Source organism: Amblyomma mixtum, chromosome 6 (genome assembly GCF_055824585.1).
Source record: "Amblyomma mixtum isolate Tamu chromosome 6, ASM5582458v1, whole genome shotgun sequence".
In the NCBI taxonomy this organism is placed as follows: Eukaryota; Metazoa; Arthropoda; class Arachnida; order Ixodida; family Ixodidae; genus Amblyomma; species Amblyomma mixtum.
Window position 1 is genome coordinate 93,304,783 of NC_143017.1, and position 17,028 is coordinate 93,321,810.

Sequence of the window (17,028 nt, forward strand, 5' to 3'; positions counted from 1 at the left end):
GTTGCTAAAAATTGAAGCGAATAGGAATTGATTGCCAGTACAAAACGATTTCTGGTGCGAAACACTGAGCTGCTGGCGGCGGTGCTGAGTTACGGTTATATAACATATGGAGTTAGAGCTATAGCTGCCAACAGACGCAGCACTGATCTGCACTGAGGAGCACAAAACACGAAGTCAGCGTATTAGCTTTCTCACCGTCATAGCATGCCTATAGGAAAACTTTCTACAGCGAATGATCTAGCGCCACATTTCAGCACATGAGATGCCACAACTACGCATTAGCCATTGCCTCCGAGATAGGCATACAAACAGAGTTGCTGAACCTGCCTGAGACCTGCCGCGTCGCCCAAACTTTGAGGCCATGTAAGAACGTTATGAGCTCCGCGAAACGAATGGACCGCATTGTGTAGCTGAACTCTCCATCCCGTGTAGACCGATCGCTAAAGCACTCTCTGCAGCGTCGGAGTGAGCCTTGCTTTCGAAACAGTAATTGGAGAAGGTTGCAGCGTGCTTTAATCGAATTTCGCTGAAATTGTAGGAAAGTATCGTAATACTGAAGAACATATTGTATTCGTTTCAAATAATGTTATGCGCGCACTGTTTGTTTGATTATTTCGATAAACCGAATAAGAGAGCGTTCAATTCACTGTTCGGAGATTTCAAATATTGGCTCAACAACACGTATAGTTTTCAATGCCCATCTCAGATGTTGGCGACCTTGTGGCCCTACTCATCTTTTATGTCGTTCGCTCTCGTTTTGTTTTTGTTTTGCTAAACTAATGATGTTTTTTGTCTTTTCTTATTATTTTGCACTTTCGATAAAAGCACCTAGCCATGGTTTGCCAGCAACAAATATATCTACCTTCCCAGTGCTTCGTCATAACTTGAAGTACAACAGTCACGACTACAGTTTTATGACATGTAACCCAGTCAACGCATAACTATATATCGTTTCTCCCATTTTCGCTATTATTCTTCAAAAATGTAGCCTACTCATATTTGCTACCTCCATTCAACGGTACCATGTCGAAACTCTTATGACAAAATCGCGTTTTATCTACATAGCGAAATCTCTTCGGAGAGCTGCATCACTTCGGTTCCGAAATGAGCATTCGACCACCGAGTTAGAGGATATGTTTTATCATCAAAAACAAGTTCCTCGATAACAAGAACAATCGAAATTCTTAGTTTTGTTTGGTTTTGTGGGGTTTAACGTCCCAAAGCGACTAAGGCTATGAGAGACGCCGTAGTGAAGGGCTCCGGAAATTTAGACCACCTTGGGTTCTTTAACGTGCACTGACATCGCACAGCACACGGGCCTCTAGAATTTCTCCTCCAAAGAAATTCTAGCCGCCGCGGCCGGGATCGAACCCCCGTCTTTTGGGCCAGCCGCCGAGCACCATAGCCACTGAGCCACCGCGGCGGCCGAAATTCTTATACTGCTTGTTAGCCACAATTCCGGTATATACTGCATTGAAGAAACATTTAAGAGAATAGGAAAGAGTGATGAAACACAACGCTTAAAATGAGGAAGCCGACGTTACCTGGAAACAAACGTAGCGAGTGAGGACTGATCGTTCTGCCTCACGTTGACTCGTAAACTAGCAGAGTGGGAACAATATTTTCGTAGGACACACCTCAAATTGAATGTAAAAGCTGCACACGCACTGCTTTATTATGCATTTTGAGTCCAACAAAAAAACTGAATCGAACAGAGAAACGATGCGCAACCCAGCGTCCATGGCTTTCATTATATTTTGTTATAACAAGTGGAGCCAGACTGTAATAAAATAATTTATATGCTTATTCACAACGTCGAGCTCAAACAAACTTTTATAAAACGCTCCTTTCTTCACTCGTCCGCTTTTTTTAGGCCCCTAATGACACCAGCGCCGCTTAGTTGTTCCGTGCAACTTATGCGAACAGACGCCATGTCTCAACTTCAGGGCACATGAAATGCTGCGAGCAGCGCGAACGGGCACAGGTGAGTAAGCTCATTGATATAACTGACAGTCCTGCAGCTGTTTTTTTTTTTGTTTTCGTTTTAGAAGCTTCATCGTCAATCTACAAACGCCTACAGGTCGCTAACTGACAGTTATGTACAGCTCTACAGGAAGCGCTGGAGGCCACAATCGCTCCTGTTCCCCTAAAGTCTGTAATGAGAAACGTTTACGCAAGCATCTCCTTTCTTTTTTTTTTTGCGTCGCCCAGATGAAGTTTTAGCCCCTCGACGTTAACACTATCGTTTTCGTTTATTAGACAGCTTATTTAAAGCATTTAGTACCCTGAGTTCGCCAGGACAGGTGGGACAAGTCACTCTTTGACGGCACGGCCAGAGTTCGACAAAGACGCGCTTACCCAAAGAAGCAAAACATTCCATTGGGAAGCGACCGGCTTTTGCCGTCCTGACAGCTTCGTTCGTTCGGAAAAATTTGCGCACTTGACGCATTTAAGCTGACAGGAGACATATCATGAAGCAATGTTTCCATGCAGCGTAGCACGCATATAAACTTTTGAAGTGCGGATGACTAGTGCTAGTGGAGTATAGAGGAGAGTAATAATGTAGAAATAAATAATTCTGTCAAGGAAGCGCTTTAGCGTACCTTTCACTGTCATTCACCCTCACCTCTCTTTTCAATATTGCGACGCCGCCACTCAGGAACTGAAAGCTTAACTCGGTTTCCGGGAAGTTTTTCACGGACAATAACAGCACCAATCCCTCTTTCGCTGGGTGGCCGACCTCGCGCGGGCCCTTCCTCCCTGTTCGGTATTCTCACCTTCTGGAGGACGAGCGACCTGTTGCTGATGATGATCCCGGCGGACGTGTTGGTCTGCAGGTCCTTGCCTTCAAACAGCCAGCTGATCTCGCTCACAGGCGGGTTGGCTGCCACGCTGCACTCCAGGTACACGTCGTGGTTCTCCAGGATACTGCTCTGGCGCAACATGTTTCCCAGCCGCACCACCAACTGAGGCTTATCTGCACCACGATTCCATTTATTTATTTATTTGTTCATATATTTATTTGATTGATTACTGTGTATGACTGATTCACTGACTGCTGAAAAATGTTGATGATGCAATAGCCTCATACAGGCTTCGTCATACAAATGTGGTAGCACTCATACGATATTGTATGCCATCTGTACGACAAGTGAATGATTTTGCAAAATTGAATGACATTTTAGTGACAATTTTGTATGATTTGAATGATAATTATATGACATTTGTATGACAAACTGTATGAGTTTATTGCATCATACATGAGGACCGACCGACCGACCGACCGACCGAATGACTGACTGATTTGTTTTTATTTAAGCGTGACTTGTCTTTCACGCAATGTTAATGTCAAAAACCGTAAAGTTCGAGAAGTGGGGGGGAGGAGTAGTTAATACTCTGACCCTCCAAAAAGTGTACAGGTAGCGTAATGAACGCGTTTTTTTTTCTTGTTTTAGTTATCGCCTGTGGACACCCTGTATTAGGAAACGCAAGCGGTTGGCGGAGTTAACCATTTCTTGTCCTCACGTGTGACGGGTAAGAATGATTGCGCTGACGGTGGTGTGGCGCAAGTGTTGCTCCCAGAGAAATCATTCTTAAAACTGACGCACTTAAGGCATCGCAAAGGTTACGTCGCCTTGAGTAGTCTTGCAAGTAAAACGAAAACTGCCATAGCGAGATGTGAAAATTCGGATGACCCCTTGATTCTAGCTAACAAGGCGTAGTAGCAGTGAGATGTACACGAACGAACGGCAAATACCAAATCCAACTGACCCCGCAGAAGGTATGCCTGAAAGCGACCTTCGGACGGGACATGAAATTTCTAATGGCCCCGCCGCGGTGGCTCAGTGGTTACGGCGCTCGGCTGCTGGCCCGGAAGACGCGGGTTCGATCCCGGCCGCGGCGGCTGAATTTCGATGAAGGCGAAATTCTAGAGGCCCGTGTGCTGTGCGATGTCAGTGCACGTTAAAGAACCCCAGGTGGTCGAAATTTCCGGAGCCCTCCACTACGGCGTCTCTCATAGCCTTAGTCGCTTTGGAACGTTAAACCCCATAAACCAAACCAAACCAAATTTCTAATGCACCGTGAAGTCTGTGAGAGCAACGTCGAGAATTTTGTGCCTCATTCTGCACTCGGTATCTGTCAGCACGCTGTAAGTGAGCAAACGATTAATCATCTGTAGCTCTGCAAGGTTTCTGGAGTAATGTGAGCTTAACATATGAAAATGGGGGAAAAATGAGTTATACAGGTTACGAATGTGAGGTTGCGGCCGTACTGCCGAAAAATTGCAATCGCATAGAGTTAGGAAAAATATTTTTTTATTTCAACCTGAGTGCGTAATAAAATTGAACAAAATTCACAACAGCTGGATATATGCAGCATAGAATATTAAACAGGAGAAGAGCACAGAGGAGCAGAACACAGAAGTATGCGAATGTCAGAACTTTTGCAACAAAATTTTTAGATGTGCTGCAATTTATTTGCGCACAACGAAAAGATTAGGTGAAATTCTTAATTTCCTCGAAACAGGCGAGTGTTTTAATTGATAATTCCGTGCCTGGCAGTGCTTGCCTAAATCCGCTAAAAGGGTGTGCCCAAAATCTCGAGCCGCAGTCGTTATCGGTGTGCTCCTGCAACTTTGCGTGCGACTCTCTAAGCGATCAGCATAAAGTTATTTCATCAAAGTGCCGTATTGATGGCTCTTTTCAACGCTCCACAAATTCATAACTCAAGCTTTCCGGCTATCTACCGGCACCACCGGGATGCACGAGTAGCAGAAAAAAATTTCCATAATCGATTTGCTCCTGCCATTGTTTGAGAAGAGAGCTAGAGCCTCTTTTGTGCGACGTAAATAGCAAGCGCATAATTTTCTTGCGACGGATGAAAACATCGAGCTCTTCAGACCTGGTGTTCGAGCAGAAAAAAAAAGAAAACGCCCCAGACAGGATAAGCTTCGCATTGTGCCGTCCAGGATTTCCATTCCTTAAGCTACTATTATACTTTGCAACGAAAGAGCGCTTTTTTTCTCGGTAGTTCCTTTGGACGCCAAAAAAAGGAAGGATATCAATATTCACAATGAGTCAGAACTGCAACGCGACAAATAAATAGGGTCATCAGACCTGGTTGTAATATCATGTATGCAATTAGTGACACCTTCTTTCCATCCTTTATGAAAATTTTATTACTGAAGTTTGATCTTTCGTGAGGTCTCGAAGTAAAAAAAAAAATGCGTCCATGTCGAGAGCTAGTGCAAGAATAGACTGGGGTCCTAGTAGCGCGCAGTTCAAATTTTGCACTGGAGTGAGCCCAGATATCACACCACTCGTCACAGTCACTATATCAGTCGCTGCACAATCATGATCGCTAGCCACGTAACTGAGAAAGAATTGCCTAGGGGGTGAAATACATCTGCCCGCATTCGCAACAAATTAAGCAAAGAGTATTCTCGCCGTCAGCACGTGTTTCATTGATCGAGCGATTTATTAATGTGCTTCTGCTAACGGTGCCTTTCAACCAAATATAGCAACGCGACAACTGGCGACAGAACACGTTTTCGAGCGCATAATGGAGCGTTCCACAGAGCTTACTGCTGTCGCCTCTGACCTAGTCTTATGCCGCCTCTGCCAGGTGAAAAGTGAACATGCTGACTACATCATTTAGAACCCAGAACGGCGGTAGTTGTTCTGCAACGCTGAATTATCTTAACGCGCCACTCAGTTATAAAGCTACGCTCGGGTCTCTATGGTTACTGCCCTCACTAAGACCGAGTTACGCATGCACATCATGGTATAAAAACTACATTTTGCTATTGCCCTAGTTATAGAGCAGTAGAGCTCTCAAATGATCCTAATACCCTGACACGTCGCTATGCCGCTACCATTTGTCTGAGGTGGCTGTAGTATGCATATGACCACAGTGACCATGCACATACCTCGGTTTAACTAGTTAACTGCTAGTCAACGCCGGCAGAGGGCGGTAACAGCCATGGTACAGGTATCGAGGGATAATGTTAAGTGCTCTATTATACAACAGCAAGACAGTTAGTTGCTCCGTGAACAGATAGCAAAAAAAAAAAAGAAAAGAATGCTTTATTGTCCTTAAAAGGTCACGCCGATTAGTCACAAGGGACTGTCGCTATAATGGTTCTCGTTTATTCAAATTTGCTGCGTTCTTAACTATTACGCGCACTGTACGGGAGACCTCGATGATATGGCAGGGATGGAGCACGTTTCTGGCAATGATTAATGGACAAGAGGGACAGTATGAAGTTGTGTTGATCTCTACTTTGAATAGGATCGATATTCTTTCCTTTTTCTGTCTGCTCAACGTCTACGTTTAGCGAAAAGCGGGGTAGACAATAACCAGGGTAAGAAATGGCGTTAAATTTAACACTGGGCACAGTTCGCATTGAGAGTGGCGCATGCATAGTACAATTATTCGGAATTGTTCACAGACAGGAGCGAAAAGTTTAACAGCAAAAAGTAAAGAAATGGGTGCACGCACAGTCACGCACGCATGCACTCAAGCACAACACGCAAGCACAATCACGCATGTGCACCAGTGCTGTAAAAAGTGGCTGTTAATTTATTTTTGCGGAAAATAAGTAACTAAAGATCAGCCATCAACACAAATAAAAACAATATATACAGTCCCACAAGAGCAGGGTTCTTGCGTATATGTCTCATTTCTCAGCTTTCGTAAAGACCAGAGCTGATGAACAACAACCAGCAGAGAAATTTCAAGGCCACAGTAGATAAAAAAACGCTGTGTTAGTTTTGCGGGCGTGCGTTTAGTTTTTTAACCGACAAAGTAGCTGTAATACTTTGGCGCTAGAGTTTAAAGCAAAATAGTTAGTACCGCCTTTCTCAAAAGTAACCAGGCTGCATGGTTTGCTTCTAGCTCGTACAGTGGAGCCCTTACAGCTTCGCTGAAGCTGAAATGGTCGTCAAAGGTAAGGACTGGGGGTCTTCTTACCTTCCAACACCTTTTGATCGTCAGGAAAGCCACAGGGGCTCCACTATACAAGCTAGAAGCAAACCATGTAGCCTGGTTACTTTTAACAAAGACTGTACATCGCCGCCTTTCTGCTTTTTCGCGAAATCGACGCCCCGCTGCGGTAGCGCCGCGAACTGGTCTGACAAGGATCGGCGCGGAACAACGCCGTTCGCTGCACTGAATGAATCAGTTCTTCTGCAGTCTCAGACATTGTTGTCAGAGTTTTGCTGTAAAAATAAACCTGAGGAGCTTTGCTACGTTGATGTCTGCATGCTTAGGAGATAGAAGAGTGAGTTAGTGTCACTGCGCGAGCGCTCTAGAGCCATCAGTGCAGAAAGAGCATGGAGATAGGAAGCTTGCACGCTGTGTAGTGAAGAGCTGGCAGGACTATGGCAACGCAGTTCTTATCAGCCACAGAGAGTATGTTTTGAAAGGTGGTTTGCGTGGTCTTATTTAAATACGAGGGGCTATTTGTGAGCAACTACCGGTGAGCACACACAACTAAAGCAAGCAAGAGGAGTTGGGTTCATGAATGTCCTTGTAATGGCAGGTCTTATTGCGGCGTAGTTCGTGTATGGGGACTTCTTATCCGCAAAGAAGGAGGGTGGGGGGGCGATCTAATGATATATTCGAACTCCATTTCGCAATAAATGTTCCTGTACTTATTTATTTCTCCATGCTTTCGCTGTTGTTGGAAACATGCTCTCAGCGAGTGGATGGCAACAACCGAACAAAATCAACCAAAGAAGATAGTTTTACACCTGATTAAAATTTAAATTAATATCTAAAGCCGCACTTAGTCATTAAAATATATAAGCACACGAAAAAGCTAAGCAGGCGCAGCTTTAGCAGTTAAAAGTGATGTAATAGTGAGAACGTTTCTCATTTGAGTTCAGCGAAAGCCTCTTAAAAGTCCCAGAGTTCGATTACCTGTCATGCTAAATGCAAAAAAATGGCGCTTCAAGTTCTCTCATTCACCCGTTGCACAAGTCTCCAACGTCGACGCTATTGATTCTGAATAGTCGCCAAAGTGCGAGTTTACGTCTCCTCATGCACGCCAGCAGTTTTCTCACGCCAGACAGCGATTTGTCCCTTGTGTCTCTCTTAGTGCTTTTACACCGTCGAGCAACGTAAGACTGGCTCACATGAAGTCGCCGACATCGAGAAAAAGCGCGAGCTCATCGTTATGTTTCAAAAGAAGCACTCTGTCTGCGCCCTGGAACAGTCCTCTGTAGCAGCCATATCGGATAAACTCAGGCGTCCGCTGTAGGTCGTTAAAATTGCCATTGCTGATCTTTTTTTTTGCGTTTGCGACTTGTCCTTAGCAGCTTATTCAACAAAAACGAGAAATATGCAGCCAGTTAGTACGGTGACGTGTGCGTACGTTCTTTACTTAGTCCTCTTTACCTTATGACACTTTTGTACAACGAGCATAGTGAATTAATTCGAATCGCACGAGGTAACCAGTTGTCTGTTGATCTGTACTGCAGTGAAACTTCATTCGGTAATCCCTGTGTTTTCCTGTGCACTGCTCTGTCCGGTGTCACGTCTTTTGTTTAGATTCACCGTCCTAACAAATTCCACGCAGATAAAGCGACGGGCCGTGCTACTCACAGAGTACCCGGATGGTGGTGACGTCCTCGACGGTGGCGTGCGGCAGGCGCTCGTTGAACGCGCGGCACGTGATCTGGCGCCCGTCGTCCTCCACCGACGGAGTGATCATGAGCGTGCTCGCCGACGTGGCCGAGCCTCCTCCGGACGAGTCGGCCGTGGTGGTGGTGGGCGCGGCGGATAGGCGCTGGCTCCCCTTCCACCACGTCAGCTGCGCGGGCGGCCGTGAGCCGGACGAGACGCAGCGCAGTTGGCCCGGCCGGCCGGCCTCCAGCGCGTGCGTCGCGCCCACGATGGACACGCTGGTCGGACCCACTGCGAAACGGCGGCGCCGAGGGCAGCGTTCAGGCAATGCGCTGCTTTTGAGTTATTTTAAAGCGAAAGCTTTACTACTTGCACTTTCAGCCTTTGTCGTGGCGCGGCGGTGCCACCATTGACCTTTAGTTGACCTCTGTGTGACGTCATGTGTGACATCACGCCGAAGAGAAGGGCGACCGACTCGCGCCGTCGCAAGCCGCGGCGGTGCCACCACCGGCGCCTAACTCCTGCGCTCTCCGCTAGGAGCGCGATTGTGGCGTTACGCTGAAGAGATTAGGCTCGACTCACGTCGCTAGAAAGCAGTAGCTGTGCCAACCACCAGCGGCTTAACATTGCTTCGCGATCTCGCGCCGTCCGTGTGCGACGGCGGTGCACATGAACGGCGGCCTGACTGGACTGGATTGTACTGGACTGGATTGGATTAGAATAGATTAGATTAGATTAGATTAGATTAGATTGGATTGAATTGGACTGGATTGTATTGGATTGAATTCGATTGTATAACAGATGCATCGCCACAAGTCTAACCACAAGCACCACCACCAGCTACACTACCAGCTGAACCATGGCGTAGGTACGGATATTGCTTTCGCAATTACCGAGCTTAACCAAGCTAAGCCACAGCGAATTTTTTTCAAGGCGAAAGCCTTTAATGCCTCATCGTTGTCGACAGAAGGTTGTCAGCAGAGGTGTCACGCTTTTCGGTTGGTCGAAATGGTTATGACGTCAGAGTGCGCGGATTCGAAGTAATGAGGTCACTCAAGGATGCCTGACGCCCCCTTTTGGAGCAGTCGACAACTAATAAAATAGTCGTCGTCCGCTCCGATAGGGGGTTTGCAGTCACTGCCAAACAGAGCGCCAGGAAAGGCTTTCGCCCCGCAGCACTTTAGAGAGCCAAAGTGCCCCCTGAATTTTTTATTATGATTATTTCTTTTCTCATTTTGAGAATGGTACTAGATTTTTATGGCGCAAGGGGATCTCCACCCTAGTGGTGACAAACGCGTGGTTGATATCTAACTCATATGCGGCATTTTGGATGGGCTATGGCACGATCACATCACCAATCCGTGCTCACAGCCCTCGTCTGGCGCGTCGCTCCTACTTTCCTAAAAGAGAAAGGCAAACGTCACACACTTGTGCACGGCTAATGCAACAATTGCAAACCACGCGGAGGAACAACTGGCGCTCATGATTCGCATTACCACGAATGAATTCGTCATTATATATATATTTTTTCGCTCTTTACAATTACCTCGAGCAATCATCCCAGCGACTAGGATGATTGTGAAATTACGGGACGAGAACTCGTAGCCTCGTTTGAATACAAACGAGTCGAAAAATACCACTTGAAACTGGCAGCGCAGCGATATCATTAAAATAATGGCGCAACTGCATGACCTGACACGCTTAAGAATGAGCGCAGCGATGAGCTAGTCAGAGGGTATAGTAAGTATAACCGACTGCTGGTGTCCAATGAAATAAGTACACGGGGTGCCTCTTGCAAAGCATGTTCGCCTTTCTTTAAACGAAGTTTGAAGGAGGCCAAGACATAAAATTGTTACCTATTTTATGTAACATGCTCTTCATGAGTTATACACAACGCATTGATGTTGATTACCTCAGGGCATAAAACGGTACGTAATGATCGATGAGGATGCCTAAATAAATGAGGAAAGCTTCGCTGATCTAATGAAATCGAGCAGTGAACGATGAGGAGGTCCTTGTGCACACAGAAGAAACGAAATGGGATAAACAGAGTGTCAAAATACGTTAGCCCAGCTGTCACATTCATTCGCAAGCAAGTAATATCCTCATTGCTTTTTGTCTCAGAGAGAACATGATAAAATGCGACAGTTAGCACTTGTTTCCAAATGGTTTTTCCTGAACGTGTAATTAGGGGGTCAACAGCCTGCTTAAATGTTAACAATAATAAAGAATGAATAAGGATGCGACTTCCGCCCTCGGAGGTGGAAACTATATATTCAATATGTATAGGCCGGCGTGCCAGGTCATACAGCCCTTTATATATACTTTTCTTTGAGGCTTCGCTGATGACCCCTCGTATGCCAGGTCCCCTGCCTTCCTCCGCGAGGTTCCGGTGAACTGAAGCGGATAATTAGATTATATAATTTCCTCTTCATGCCTGGCAGGCTCAGCACCAGGTGGCTGTAGTATCTGTACCTTGTGTCTGTGCGCTGTGCTGACAGCGGCAAACACGCAGCACGGTTTCTGCAAGACGACATATGTCGCACAGACAGATTGAACGCCGCAACTTCCTCCGAAGGCAGTTATAAATCTCTGAGTTATCTTGACGCGATTTATGCGTTTACTCGGTACGTAACCGGCCTGAATTAGTGAAGGAAGCACGCATACCTATAGCTCCAACAGACAAGTGATTCAAGCTACGTTCACTCTACTGCGCACGTGAGACAATAGAGCTCCTCCCGAATTTTCTTCGCGCTTTGTCTAGTGCACTTATTGCGCAGTGAAATAGCTGTAACGCTTTCTGTATTCTATGCAAAGGAGTCGTGCCAAAGTTAGAAAAGGGTGTTTCCTTAAAGCAAAGTTGGAGCTCTTCAACGGCAAATATCGACCTCCTTCAAGAGTTCGCGTGTTTGGGTGTGTCGGTCCATATTTGTGTTGCGCAGTTCATTGCGTAACAATAAATCCGCACTGAGCGACACTATGCTGACACGGTGTGTACTATACCTCGCTCTGTAACTTAACGCCTTGGGGGAATTCCTCTAGTGAGAAGGATGCCTTAAAATATCGTGTTAACCGGACGTACTCTCACAATGGAGCTTTCGTACAGGGTCGTCCACTCTTAGAACTCGCTAGCGCATGGCCGCACTCCTCAGAGGGCCACCGCGTGCGACACAGTCGCTCATCGCAGCAAAGTGGCGCAGGAGAAGGTGTACCTGGACGTGGTGCTTCCCGTCATCTGCCACTTCGCTTCGATGCGCAGCCGTTTCAGACGCAGTGACCCTCCAAAGAGCACGGCCAAACGCTAGCGTATTCTAACTAAGAGTGGACGACCCTGTACATTTAGTCATTCACGGCAGATCCTTAGCATCATCATCATCATCATCATCAGCCTGACTACGCCCATGTCAGGGCAAAGGCCTCTCTCATGTCTCCCCAGTTAGCTCTGTCCATAGATCCTTAGCATGTGTATTTCAATACATCGGGAGATTCAATACCCATGCGCGTTTGACCACCCGTGCAAGTATGCGTACAACTGCAACGTACGTATGAGGTCGATGAGGACTGACGCGCTGAGTGGCTCGGAGATGTTGTTGTTGGAGGCACGGCAGACGAGTTGCGCGTGCAGGTCTCGGCGACCAAGAGGTCCCACGGCCAGCTGGCTGGCGGCGTCACCAGTGCCGTCACCACCTGGCACGAGCACGTCTTCCAGGCGCCGGCCTTCGCGCCACCAGGAAAGACTGGCCGGCGGACGCCCTGCGGGGGAAGCAAGCACGCGGCACCGCACAGTTACTCCTGTCTGGCCGCCAGACCGCACACGATCACCGTCATGTGACTCGTATTTATCCCATTGTTTTTTAATTTATTTCAGTCATTTGCGAACACAGTTTACCGTTAAGCAGTTACAGAAGCGGGACACAAAAAGTAATGACGTAAACATTGGCACACATTCACAGACTAAACAGAATTTCCCAAGTTTCAGGTGTACCGTCTTTGTCAAAAGTAACCAGGCTGCATGGTTTGCTTCTAGCTTGTATAGTGGAGCTCTTGTGGCTTTCCTAAAGACCGAAAGGTGTTGGAAGGTAAGAAGACCCCCAGTCCTTACCTTTAACGACCAATTCAGCTTCAGGGAAGCTGTACGGACTCCACTGTACGAGCTAGAAGCAAACTGTGCAGCCTGGTTACTTTTGACAAAGACTGTACATATTCGTTACATATGATTTCTAATACCGTTAGTATCCGTATCTAACGCACCCCAGTTGTAATGCGCAGGCCGTTTTCATGGTTGTGGAACCCGAAGAAGGAAGAAACTGTTCAGCAGCGTGAAAATACGATCATTTTTGCCTTCGTATAAATATTAGCACTCGGGCCATTATTTTTCTTCTTGCCCTCTCCGAATCGCAGCATGCCTCTTCGGTGCAGTCGTAGCGCCGAGCTTTCGCAGCTGCCGCAGCCATTTCCGCTTTTGAACGGGAACCTATATGTCCGATATGCTGGCGATGAATTACGGCGGGAAAAAGACAGTGAACAGCACGAACAAGTGCATCGAATGCCATTAGCAAAATGTGAACTACCCAAGTACAAAGGCTTAACCACCATCTTGTGAAAGTTATGTTTCTGTTCCATATCCGGTCGTAACGTTCATGTCGCTTTGAAGCTGAGTTTTCGTAATAAAAAAAAGTTCGCCTTATAATCGCGTCCATGCGGCATATAATTTATATATATGAGATCCATGGCTTATCAGTTTAAAACATAAATGCACCAGAGTACCGCACATGGGCCTTATAGAATGGTTACGGAATTGGATGCACGATTGCGTCATCATATTTAAGGGCGGGGAAGTATTGAGCATTCGTAAACATCAGAGGCCGTTTAATGTATTTATCCGGGGCCACGTCTCTAACGTAGGTGTGGCTGGCCCAGTGGGCAGAACATTCGGCTGCTGACAGCGTGGTCAAGTAGGCGCAACGCGTATCTCAGGTTATCTCAGATCATGAATGGCACTTTACCAATATCCCTCAAGAGAAAAATATACAACAGGTGTATCTTACCGGTACTCACCTATGGGGCAGAAACGTGGAGGCTAACAAAGAGGGTTCAGCTTAAGTTAAGGACAACGCAGCGAGCTATGGAAAGAAAAATGATTGGTGTAACGTTAAGCGATCGGAAGGAAGCGGGCGGAGTGGGTGAGAGAACAAACGCACATTAATGATATCCTAGTTGAAATCAAGAGGAAGAAGTGGGCTTGGGCAGGGCATGTACTGCGAAGGCAAGATAACCGCTGGTCCTTAAGGGTAACGGAGTGGAATCCAAGAGAAGGCAAACGTAGCAGGGGGCGGGAGAAAATTAGGTGGGCGGATGAGATTAAGAAATTTACGGGAATATGGAGGCCGCGGCTGGCGAAGGACAGGGTTAATTGGAGAGACATGGCAGAGGCCTTTGCCCTGCAGTGGGCGTAGTCAGGCTGATGATGATGATGATGATGCATCGAGGAGGCTCTTGGGAGAAGAAAGGTGGTGAGGAAAAACCGCGGCGCATGCGAGAGGGGTGCCGAGGCCGAAACAGGAGATTCCTCCCACTAGGCATGCCCTCTATACGTCACGTTGCTGGCAAACAGGGAGACGTCTATAAATACAATCACAGCGTACGTTGTGTCGGCGAACATTGTTGCTTAGTAAGGTTTTCGAGATCACCTACTGCGGAGAAGGCTGTTGGCGAGGAAACAAAGGATAGCCAAGCGCGCTGCAAGGTGGCTGTAAGGAATAGGCTTGCCACTTGCTCGATGAATATCCGCATGAGTGCGCTGATCTGAATTAAGTATAATCAGCCCTTGCTCGAGGGAGACCAATGCTTTCTCTCACGGACTTAATTGGAGTACTGTTCAGTCAGTTTCCGCGGCTTTTAATATGGAGAGGGAACATAACTCATCCTTCTTGTGCTGTGCTGGAGTTTAGAATCTGACAGGAAAAAACAACAACATGAAAGTTTGCCCTGTTTAACAAAGCTTTTACGCTTTTTTGGAGAAAAAAGGAAATACGTGGGCTGTGGGGGAGGACATAACGACTGGCATTTTTGTATTAACAACTGGGTTCTTTCCGCGAACTACATGAAGCCTCTCGTCCTAATGCAGCCTCCATTATTATAGCAAAACAGAATTTTCCACAGTGTTTCTGGTGCCGTGGGTTTGTCGTGCGGCGAAAATTGCTGTCTTCCCGACAAAACGCTTCTGTCGTCGTTATAGATTAGGCAGCCTTCCTTTAGACTTTTTTTTTTCCCTTACTGCAACAAAAGAGGCCTGGAAATAAACTTGGAAAAGACGCGTCTCGTTTCCACTACATTGCACAACATTAGCGACACCCAGTACAAGCCATTTGTTGCCTCAGGGGCGCCTAGTTTTAAGAAAAAGGAAACGAGGTCATTCACTTTCTAACAGCTCGGGCTTCACTTTTCTTGTGCCTGTCATGGCTCGTTGGACAAGCCGTTCATCATCTCCTTTGCTTTTATCAGAGCCATTAGAAAGGAAGAGGACCGTCTTTGAAGCAGTAACTTTTCTCACAGTTTTACTCTGTTACTCTGATACGGCTCATTTTGTCCCCAGATCTGGCTGTGCCACAAAAGGACCCTTGCTCTTACTTCGAGTGTTCCCTGAAGAAATGGTTCTTCGCTGATTTTGGGCGTCAAAGCATTAACACCACAAAACCGCCAAGTTTGTAGTTGAGGCCAATAGACGAATGTGCAGTATTGGCGGTCACACGACAAAGGTGACCCAAATCGGGACGCATAGGAATAGAGCCGAAGTAAAAAAACTTCGCGAGAAATATCCCGTACATGATGTGAATATGGGAAGCCTAGGCGGAAAATCGAGAAAAACTTCCTGAACCAACCACCAAGTGGTTCCGTTAGAAGTTTCACCTCAAAAGTTCTGGTGTGATTGCGGCGTTGAAGGAGGAGATCAGGCAGCGGTAAGACGGAAAAAACTGTGATGGATAACACATGTATTGCGCAGTATTGTAGTAAGTTTATCCAGCAAGCATTCACATTAAGATGCGGAGACCGGCTTAGAATCATTGATGTCATTTGCAATAACAGACAAAATCATACCCAAAAATTCTGGAAAAAAACATTTTTGAGCTGGAAATAGTTTATGAACGTAATTTTATCATCTATTAAAAGATTAAAATCAATATATCCGATGACCTCCATCCCCAGGTTTGCATTTTTTTTGTTTTAACATTTTTGATATCGTCAAAAGCGTCGCTCAATGGTTTTTTATGGTAGGCTTAACTGATCGATGCGAGTGATGGAAACACCTTGAAAGCGACAGTTTCCTACGTATCAGAATAATCGACCATCCCGTTCAATATTTCGATACAAGTATCTTACAATTTTTCAATATTCAAAATTTTTGTCCTACAATGTTGTGCATGATAACTTCCAGCCACTGCGGGCTATAAATTGAAAGAACCGTGTACCGCGTAAATGTATTAGACAGTTCGCTCAGATACTGCTCTGTCATCAGACAGACATCTCGTTCTCTGCGGCTTCGTTTGCGCAGTGTCCTTGCGATTAACGTATTTAAACCTAGAAATTAAAGAAGAATAAATTCCGCTTAGTGCCCCGTGCGTCCATTTTCTGGAACCTTATCGGAACATAGTTGAGTGCTCTGCATGTTTTGGAAGGTCAACTAAAAAACGCATTACCATTTGCATGAAGTCAACCGTGGCGTCTCAACTTTTGCGCCACTGATCGAAAATTGCGAAAAGATTTGAATCGACATGGATACATAGCAACGCACGTGTCGACATCGTCTGTGTTGACCTCGCAGACCGTTTGTCAGTGTAGGCTATCAAGCCAATCTTTAAAGAATATAAAGCAGGGACAACACTGTACCTTGAAATCTACCGAGTCTCAGTTGAGTGGTTGTAAGAATAAATGGCCCCTCATCGCACTGAGTGGAAAGGCAAGGAGGTGTACCGCAGCGGTAAGTAATGACCCTGCATTTACGACTGAAACATATGAGTAATTTTCTCGGAAAGAATTATGGATTTCAAGCCCTTCGTCGATTGTTTAACTTCTCTTTCCAGTGACCGGCACTAATGGTCCGCTGAAATATTGACATCTCTTCAAGATATGCATGTCTGGCGTAAAAATTTATGCATGGAAAAGAATCATATCAAACATCATGCACGCGCACACAGCCATAAGCGTGGGCATTCTTTCATTTGCCTGAAATATTTACATCTCTTTATACAATGTATGTGTAGCGTAAAAATAGATGCCTCGAAATGGATTATATTAAATATACATAAACAAGCACACAACCAGATATATTGGCATATTTTCATTTGCCTATTCAGTTAGCATAAATCATCATTTGTATATATGCCAATAGAAGTAAGTACC

The 17,028-nt window shown here is 46.0% G+C and overlaps 1 protein-coding gene across 2 annotated transcripts in view; it reads right to left on the reverse strand.

Annotated features, from left to right (window-relative positions):
• The window catches only part of LOC149339713 (nephrin-like), a 166,955-nt gene that overhangs the window by 28,000 nt on the left and 121,927 nt on the right, over positions 1-17,028 (reverse strand). For both annotated transcript variants that reach the window (XM_089548393.1, XM_089548394.1), the window contains exons 4-6: positions 12,172-12,381; positions 8,608-8,919; positions 2,778-2,977 (exon numbers count right to left, since the gene is read on the reverse strand). In XM_089548393.1, coding sequence (XP_089404519.1) covers positions 2,778-2,977; positions 8,608-8,919; positions 12,172-12,381 — 722 coding nt within the window. The remainder of the gene's footprint in view (positions 1-2,777; positions 2,978-8,607; positions 8,920-12,171; positions 12,382-17,028) is intronic.